This window comes from Haemorhous mexicanus, chromosome 3 (genome assembly GCF_027477595.1).
Source record: "Haemorhous mexicanus isolate bHaeMex1 chromosome 3, bHaeMex1.pri, whole genome shotgun sequence".
Classification (NCBI taxonomy): Eukaryota; Metazoa; Chordata; class Aves; order Passeriformes; family Fringillidae; genus Haemorhous; species Haemorhous mexicanus.
The window spans coordinates 115,932,612-115,942,252 of record NC_082343.1 but is presented as its reverse complement, the minus strand read 5'-3'; the positions used below and the strand labels follow the sequence as shown (position 1 = coordinate 115,942,252).

General features: G+C 43.4%; 1 protein-coding gene across 3 annotated transcripts in view; it reads left to right on the top strand.

The window, feature by feature from the left end:
• The first annotated feature begins 723 nt into the window (after positions 1-723).
• The window catches only part of MSRA (methionine sulfoxide reductase A), a 238,867-nt gene continuing 229,949 nt past the window's right edge, over positions 724-9,641 (top strand). Inside the window, exon 1 of one of the 3 annotated variants that reach the window (XM_059843115.1) lies at positions 724-910. In XM_059843115.1, coding sequence (XP_059699098.1) covers positions 769-910 — 142 coding nt within the window. In that variant the 5' untranslated portion in view covers positions 724-768. The remainder of the gene's footprint in view (positions 911-9,641) is intronic. The other 2 variants (XM_059843114.1, XM_059843113.1) reach the window with 2 other exon arrangements.

Sequence of the window (9,641 nt, the reverse complement as noted above, 5' to 3'; positions counted from 1 at the left end):
ATGACATAAACTTTAAGGTTCAAAGGTCCCTTTGAACCCAAATCATTCTTTATTGTAGGAATTTGCGCTGTATTACCCCCCAAAATCACAGAGGGTGTTTTCCACCAACAGTCTGATCACTTTTTATGCGTTTTTATCGCAAACATAGGCACAGAAAATTGTCCCGAGAGATTTATGTTATCTGAAATATATTCAGTGAAAAAATACTCTGCAAAGTTGGGATGATACAGTACAATGGCTAAACACAACACAGGAGACTGCTGTCAAAATTAACAGCCAGAAAAGCCATGGAAAAAAATTAAATATATATATATATATTATTGGGGGTTAGAACAAAATAAGCTTAAATGCCTCTTCCAACCCAAACCACTCTGTGGCAATTGTACAAATAAAGCACATTACTGCATGAAGGGAATGTGTAGCGTGTTTTCTTAGATGAGTCTGCAAAAGCCCCTCTAGAAGCGGGAGCGTGGACAGGCCAGAGGGTGGATGTGACACGGATGAAGACATGAGGTGGAGGCGACGTGGACTCCATGAGGGTCCCAAAACTTTGGGAACAGAGTAAACAGCGTTCCACAGAGGCGCATCGCAGGAAGCAGCGGGCAGAGCACACGGAAAGGAACATTTCGGGTTACAGAGTCACTGAGGGCACCTGGGGCGTTCCCTTGAGGGAGGGGAGGGGAGGGGAGCTGCCTTGCCGCGCCGCTCGGCAGGGGGCGCGCTTCCCGCCCCTCCCTCCCCGGGGCTCCCTGATCCCCCCAGCGGGCGATGTTGCCGCGCCACCGCCTCCACCTCCTGCTCTTCCTCCGCACCCTCCACGGCTCTGCCTTCGGCATGGGCGACTGGGCCTCCCGGCTGCCGCAGGCGAGCGAAGCGCTGCCCGGCAGGACCCAGCGCATGGCGGTGCCAGGTAAGCGCGAACTCCGTTTCCCTTCCTCTCCTTCCCCGTCCCCCGCTCCCGCCCGCCGCTGCCTCAGCCGCGCGCCCCTTCCCCGCTCTCCGCGTGCGCATGCGCGGTGCCCTGCCGGCGGGGGCGGGGCCGGCGCGGCGCGTGCGCGCTGAGGGGCGGGGCGGGGGCGTGGGGAGGAACATGGCGGCGGCGGCGGGGGGTGCGTCCAGTGAGGGGGGACGGGGACAGAGGGGTAAAAGTCCCTTGGGGAAGGGTTTGTGTCGAGGTTCGCTCTCGCAGTGATGTTTCGTGTGTGCCGTAAGAATAGGGTTGGACGGGTTGTTGGAGTAGCCAGCGAGCGCGGCTCGTGGTGGCCCAGAGAAGCTGTGGCTGCCCTGTCACTGGAAGTGTCCAAGGCCAAGCTGGACGGGGCTTGGAGCAACCTGGGATAGTGGAAGGAGTCGCTACCCATGGCACGGGGATGGAACTGGATGAGCTTTAAGATTCTTTTCCCGCCAAACCATCCTGTGGTTATTTTCCATATTTCCTCTTGGCTAAATATGAGTTTTATCTTATTTTTTTTACTGAAGCCAGCAACAGGGTTTTAAGCAGATTTTCTTAGCCGTTACTGTTTTTGTTAAATAATACTATTTTAAAATAAAACCATGTCATGCTGTGTATCTTCGGTGGGTGTTCTAGGAAGAAATCTTTCTCTGTGAGGGTTGTGGGGCCCTGTCACAGATGTTCCAAAGTAGCTGCCTCAGGATCCCTGGAAGTGTCTGAGGCCAGATTAGACACAGCTTGGAGCAACGTGGGATAGTGGAAGGTGTTCCTGCTCATAGCAGGGGATGAAATGAGATGAGATTTAATGTCTCTTCCAACCCAAATAAATTTGTGATTCTGTTTGCAAAGTGTATTTAAGTTCTTAATAATTTTTCCTATTAGTTTTCTCCTTTGAGTAGATGTGTGATGTCAGGTAAGCAAACTAGCAGCCCAGAGTTAGTGAATTTACTTTCTGACAGTCCTCCTAGGAACTGAAGGTGTTCCTAGATGACTGTCAGTGCTGTTCAGGAGGAGTTTTAGTGGCACTGAGGTGCTCTAACACATGTATTGGGTAGTTCACATGTGTGGTGTTTATTGAACAAGGTTTTATTTATATGTATCTCTGCTGCAGCCTCCTCTGGACCCTAACAAAGTATGAGAACTTAGGGCTTAAAATAAATAATACTTAAACACCTTAAGTGCATAAGTGCTGGTGGAAGAATTATAAATGGATGATGGCATAGGCCCAGTGGTCAAGAGGATAATAAAATCTTGCATGTTATAGATACTTAGTAAGAAGCTGAAGGTGGTGGTGAAATGAAAGGTAGCAGGAAGAATGTAGAATGTTATTTCTGGTGTAGAGAAAGTGGACTCAAAGGAGGGGTGCAGAGGTGGGGTCTGTGCAAATACAGCAGTGATCTCCAGAGGTGATACCAGGAGTGCCAGAGATGGCACCAACAGCAGCACATTGCCTGGATTGAAGTGGCAGCTTCAGGTTGTTTGTTGGGAAAACAGAAGACACTCCAAGCTCATTTTATTCTGAGTAACTGCACAAGTAGAACAATTTTGGGCTGCTGTAGAAAAAGCATCCTCATAGTAGCAAATACAACTCTTTACAATGTTTTTCTGTGGCTAAATGTGGTATTATTTATTTAATAGCAACATAGCTCTCCAGAGAACTGTCAGTGTTGAGATGTAAATTGCTCAGAAAAGAATGACAATTAAAATTTAAGCTGATGATCAACTCAAGGCTGATTGACCTTGCAGACCCATGTTAATGTTTGTGAGTCAGGAACCAGAGCTGGACCTGGTATTCCAGGTGAATTCTTACCAGTACAGCACAGAAGAGAGGGATTTTTCTTTTCTCTCCTGTCCAGAGTCACAGTTTGCTTTCTGTGTGAAAATGTGCACTGAGAGCACATTTCACCTGGCGTCCAGCAGAACCACAGCTCCTTCCCAGCAGCTCTGAGATCATCCTGCTCTTGCTGTTGACCTCCCTGAGGTTTCTGTTGGTGGAGACCTGGAGCTGTTCCAGATCTCCTCTGCTGTTTGCTGTGTCTGCGCTGGCTGTGTGTTTAACGCTGCCCTCAGATCTGCTGAGTGTGTTTCCCGTCACATCACTCGCTTTGCTGCTTCAGCTATCGAATGATTCTGGCCCCAGCATCAGCCCTGGGGTCACCTGCTGCCCACCAGACATGCAGGTATTGATCCCTGCCTTTGGAGCCTGCTGCTCCTGCCCATTTTTGATATGCAGGCTGTTCCTCCAGCCAGGACTTTGTCAGCTTCCACAGCAAATGCTGGGAGAGAGGGTGTCAGAACCCTGCTGAAGTCCACATGTGCTGCAACCCTCTGCTCTGCAGAGCCATCATTTCAGCCTGAATGGGCAGCTCAGCTGGACAAGCATGATTTGCCTTTGGTAAATGTGTTGGTTATTCCTGATTGCTTTCTTGTTCCCTGATTGGAAACAATTTCTAAGAGGGCATTCTCCTTAATATCTCCTTGGACTGAGCTGAAGCTGAGCATCCTATACCCCCTCAGTTCTGTTTTTCCCTTTCTTAAAAGCAATTGTTACTGTAGCCCTGTTCTCATCATCAGAGATCCCCAATCACTGTGTGTTTTCATTATTTCTGATCCATCGCAGTGTTCTGATGGCCTCACCAGCAAACTCCTCCCAGCTCTGGAAAAACTCCATGGGGCTCCTTGGATTTGAATACATTTAGCTTCTTTAAGCAACCATAATCCATTTTTCCTCAAGTTGTTTGGTGCTTTTCTTTCTGACTGTACCAGCCTGGAGAGATTTTGGAGCAGTTGGTGTTTCTGGAGACTTGTGCAAAAGAGGTTTTGAGTCTTCAGTCTTTTCTTTACAGACTTCTTGGCTTGTCTCCCGTATGCATCAATGCACCTTGATTGTTTCTGAGCTTCTTTTTACTCCTGTAATTTTTGTGAATTAATTTCTTATTGCCATTTGTGTCCCCAGCTAGGCCAAACTCCAGCTTTGGCTTTGCTGATTTTGTGCCTAAATGCTGAGGTGGTGCTTTTCTTTGCCTCCTTTGTTATTTGTTCTTTGTCTCTGTATTTTAATATCCATTAAGAAGCTCTGTGTTTTTGATGAAGTTCTTACTTATTCTACATGATCTTTAGTTCCTTAAATCTCTTGGAAAGTTTTTTTTCCAAATTCAGATCACCTTGAAGAGCCTTTTTGTCCCTCTGGCAGCCTCCTAGGGGTTTCTACCTCTCAGAGGCTGCAGCTCCTATCTGCTCTCTGTGACCAAGGCCCAGGGAACAGCTGAGGCTGTGTCAGGTTTAGGTTGGATGTCAGGGAAAGGTTCTTCCCCAACAGCTCCCCAGGGAATGGTGACATTCCCAAGACTGTCAGCTCCAGGAGCATTTGGACAACTCTCTCAGGATTGTTGGAGTGTCCTGGGCAGGGTCAGGAGTTGGACTCAGTGATCCTTGTGGGTCCTTTCCAGCTCAGGGGATTCTGTTATTCCGTGGTAATTCCCTATATAAGCCAGAGTTCTGCAAGTAGAAAATGCTAACTCTGTGTACCTTTCCAGCCTTCCTTTGGATCCCCATCTCCAGTGTCTTCTGGCTACTGACAGGATGTTTTCCCTCTGGAGCCCTGTGCTCCAAGGAGTTGTGCTTCAGTGGAGTGCAGCTCCCCATCCAGTCTTTCTGTGCTAGGAAGGATTATTCCTATGTCCTGCATAACCTGTTCTGACCCCTGCTCCAGCTGTGTGTGCTGTGCCAGGTCTCTGACAGAGGTCTGTGACCACACCTGGACATCCAGGTGAGCCAAACTCTGTCTTAGGGTGCAAACACTTGAGGAAAAGTTCTGCCAGAGCTTTCTGGATCTGCAGTGTCCATCCTCTTCACCTTCAGTGGTGCTAGCAGCGTTTTACTTTCCTAGGTGAAGAGCTGCAGAACATTCAGCTCCTTGTCTCTTGGAGATCCCATTGATTTCCTGCTCCTCACCCTGATGGGATGGAACATCCTTGGAGTTCCTTCCTTGTGCTGCAGCAACTCCATCTGCCACAGCAAAGCTCCCAAAAGTGAAGCTCCTGCCACTGCTGAGATCCCTGTGGAGGAGCACCAGGCTCTTCCCAGAGTTCATCTGGAGGGAGGTTGAAGTTCCAGAATGTTAGTGCACACTGAGGATCCAAGAAAATCGTGCAGTTAGACCTGGATAAACTGCTCTGCATTAGCTGAAAGGAGTACAGACATTAGCAGGCTTCACTTACTCAGGTTGAGTTTATCAAATTTCATAATCTGGGATTTAAAGTTTGTTGTGCAGTTTTCTTTCCTTGCAATAGAGCATCTGCATTCATTTTTTAAATTACTTCTTTCATATCCTTGTATAATGGGGCAATAAGATGTTGTGCTTTATAGTAAAAACACACATTATTTACTGCTCCTACCTTTCTAGTATAACTCTACTTTTCAGAGTTAATTTTAGTTTGATTGCTGCTGAAACATGGCTGTGTTTTCTGAGTATGTGAGGATTTATTGCTTACACTATTTAATGAACTGTTTATTTTATGACAGTGGTAGGAGCAGTAGTCAAGGAGCCTATGAATGTAAACATTGAGTAATATATATACATATATACACATACACACACACATATAGAGGTTTTTTCTGCTAAATATCCCAATGTGTAATAAATTAAAAGAATAATTAAAAGCAATGTGTAGTAAATTAAAAGAATGTTTTTCCAATGAGCAGTGTCAGAGAATATCTTCTTACACATCTGTAGTGACTTGACTTTTTTGAGGCAGAGAAAGTCCAGCTCATGGGTGGAGAGCCTTAGGATTGTCTAAACCCATTAGGCCTCTTAGCTTTATAGCTGAAGATTAATAGAGCAGTAATTACAAATGTGAAGGAGGTCATGGTGAATTTTAGTCTGACCTTCTGTGTAAAAAAAAAAAAAAAAAAAAGCACAGCATTGCCATGAATTAATTCTTGCTTGAATCAGATCACGTTCTTTAAAGAAAACTGATTAGAAATGTCATTTGACAGAGGGTCCACATGCTCTCCCTGTTAGTCTTTTTTTACCATTCTTAAGACACTGAACAGAAATTATTGTGGTCAAACTAGTGGCTTGTGGTTTGGTTGGTACTTCTGTGGTCTGGTACTTCCACTCACCATTAAACTATGTCCTCAAAATAAGGAATAAAATGAAAAATATTCATCTTTATTTCCTTTACTGACTAATAGAATTTGTAATAATGAGCAAATACAAAATTTTTTTCAGACATGAATTCAGTTATCACTGTATTTTAGGTCTAAAATAAAGGTTCCTGTGATCATACCTCAGGACAAAACCTCAAAATAAAGTTCATCTTAAGGTTTAGGAGGATTTGTTTCTTCAATATTTTCACCACTTTATTTATGTGGTACAAGTCTACATAATGAATTAATTAGTTGTCCATTTGTATTGAGGTTGTATGAAATATGGGCCAAAAAATGTGAGACTTGGCTTCCATTGCAGGAGTGTGTTGAGTAACAATGTCATATGTGGTTTAGCACTTTGCAAATTGCAATTTACCTTTCTAACTCAGAAAAGTTAATTACTTATTTCTTCATTCTAGGAGACAGTTTTTGCCTCAAACGCACTCAAGCCATCAATTTCCATAAATTATTAAATTTCATTACAATTTTGTTGTGTATGCCAAGATTGAAAGCAGAATGCGCAGCAGAGAAACATCTCACCCCAGTGATTATTTATTATCTGAAAAGACTTCTCAAATTTGTAGTTACAACTTCTTTACAGGCACATCCAGGATGAATTTCCTTGGAAATCCTGCCTATCATGGCTTTTTTTTTTAGTTCTCTAATTTTTTTTTGTGCATTTTGTCAGGTAATTATATTCACACACTAAACACCTAATTTTCAAGCCAACTGTACAGCTGTAAATATTGTGCTCTTGTTGGAAAAACAGGAATTGCTTTTAACCCCCCCCCCGTTGCAATTTACATTTTGGAAGGTGCTGCAAGGAGAAGCAAAGATTTAAGTCAATATAAAGAGATTTTTTTTTTTTGCTGTTGTTTGCATGTGCTTTTTTGCTCTTGGCAGCTAGGAAATAACAACCCAGAGGAAGTTAACAGGCACAGAGGATGCTGGAGAGATGGAAAGCATAGAGGAAATATATTTACAGAGCTGCACATCCAGCTGCCAAATGCTGCTTTTGAGGTGGAATAACCTTGATGGAATCACCCTGCGCTTACTTATCACCTCTCACTACATCCCAAGAGAAAGGGTGACATCATTCATCACTAAACCCCTCAAAAAATACAAAAAAGTGGAAAAAAAAAAAGAAAGTCAGTTGTTCGAGTCCCTGGAGTTCCTGGAGCTCTGCTTAGCATGCGGCTCACAGCCGGGGGGTGCGGAGGAAGCGCTCCCGGGGCTTCTCCTGGCAACAGCCCGGGTTGCTGGGAGACAGCAGCGCCTAAATGGGGAGAAACTTCACCCAACTGGCAGCCTCGTGCATCCAAATGAGCCTTGCTGGAGGCTTCTCGTGCTCATGCTGTAATTTCCCTCTCCGAAATGAAAAAGGAATGCAGAGGATCTTTACCTAGAGGGCTGTGTGTGGATACTGCTCTGAGGGATCAGTCAGAGTTGTGTAATAAAAGGGGATAATTATTCCTGGGTGAAGGTGGTTGTGGTACGCAGGGTTCAGGAGCTTCTCGTTGCTGCTGTTTTGAAAAGGGATGTAAATATCTGAAGTTGCCAGATTTGGGGTGTTAAACCTATCAGTTATGAGAGTTAAACACAAGGTTATATTTACTCAGATTATTTTTCCTGACTAGAGAATATTTAATCTGATTTTGTTTGAGTCCTGGGATACATTTGGCTGCTTTGGCTGCTTGTGTCCATTTAGCTTGAGTGCAGGAATGACACTGCACTACACATTTAGGTAACGTTGTGCCCAGGATCCCACATGTTCCTCCATAATTAAGTGAATGAATATCCCAGGTACAGACATGGAATTTGGTTTCCCACTGCTTCTCTTTCCACAGCAGGTAGGAGAATGTGGGGCAAACTTTCCATTGCAGCAGGAACAGGGTGGGACAGAGCACTGGAAGGGGCTGGGTGGTGCTGCAGGAATACCCAGAGTTTAGCTCTCACAGGTAGAACGGGCACAGGTGTGTTTGGTTCATCAAAAGACATTTAAATTAGGGAAATAGTGCCCAAAATGCTGTTTTCTTCCACTGGCTGCAGGAGGGTCCCAGTGACCAGCTCACATGGAGGTGTCTGTGTGATAACCAACCACAGACAGAGCCCTGGCTTTGCTGTATTAATGACCTGTCCATGTAGTTGATATTCAGTGTAAAGCCTTTTTTTTAAAATTTATTTATTGCCCAGGGTCAAAAGCTGTATTTTTATTTAACACTCCACACCAAATACCAGTTCACAGAATCAAAGTTTTTTTCTTTACTTTCTTTAATTTTCCTGGTTCATGCTTGTATACAATATTGCTAATAATGAAGGAATTTCCAAAGTCAGGTTATCCAAATGAGAGTGAAGTTGTTTACATATGGAACTGCAGAGGTGCAGCATCTTTAGTTCCTTCAGAACACACAAAGAGTAAATAATAAAAGTCCTCACTTTAATTGATTTAAGAGAAGATAAGTGCAGAATAGCCCTTAAGACAGATTTAAGGTAGCTTGAATATTTCAGGTACTAATTCCTGTGTCTTAGTCCTTCTCTGTTTCTTTAAAGTACAGTACTTCCTTTTGAATTTTTTTCAGTTTTAAAATCTTCTCTGGTTTAATTAATGTCTTCCTGTCAAATTTATACCTTCAAATTACAGTGGTGTTCATTGCCTTAACTTCAGGTTTATGTACTTTTTATTAAATTTATTTTTACTTTGCAATCACTGAATTATTTGGCTTGTAATTTATTCTGTGATAGGCATTGCTTTATCCTTCCATGCTTATCTCTTAATTATTATGTATAGAATTTCTGTGATATGGATACATTTGATTATTGCACTTATTTTGTTGCAAATTTTTATGATATATATGACACTTGCATTTAAAACTCCAGTACAATTAAAATAGTGCACATAAATAAGCCTTAGTACAAATCAGATAAAAACCTGTGCAATAAAACCCATCACAACCCAGGGATGGTTATTGCAGTTTCTTATGTATTGCTTGTAGTTAATTCCTGTTGCATATAAGGCAAAATTGGAATTAGTGGAGATTGTTTGGGTCTTTATTTTGAAGATATGATCTTATTTTCTGTTGAGAAATGTGGCCAGGTAGACGATACCTGTATTTTTTACTGTAGTTTTGGCTTGATAGCTCAGGAGTTTGACTTTCTAGGAGCCTCCAGAGATGCTTTAAGGAATGTTCACATTTCAGGAATGGCTGAGAAGCAGAATTCCAGTGGAAACGAATTTTTTTAGTGTCCTCAATGTGAGACATAAATCCCTCATCTTGAGGACATTTGTTTGGACTTAAGGACTTTGGAGGTAGAGATTTGGTGCCTGAAACTCTGGCTCAAAACTTTTAGGAACCCAGTGAGGAATGAGAAGTGTTGTGCAAGGGACAGACAGTGGAAGAGTCTTCGTGTTTCTGACATTGCCCATCACCATTTACAGGCTCAGAAATGCACTTTTTGGTTCATCAAACATTCAACTCCTGAAAATTTCACCACAGAACTCCTAAAGTAGGAGCAGGATTTGAGGGAGTCTTAACAGGCT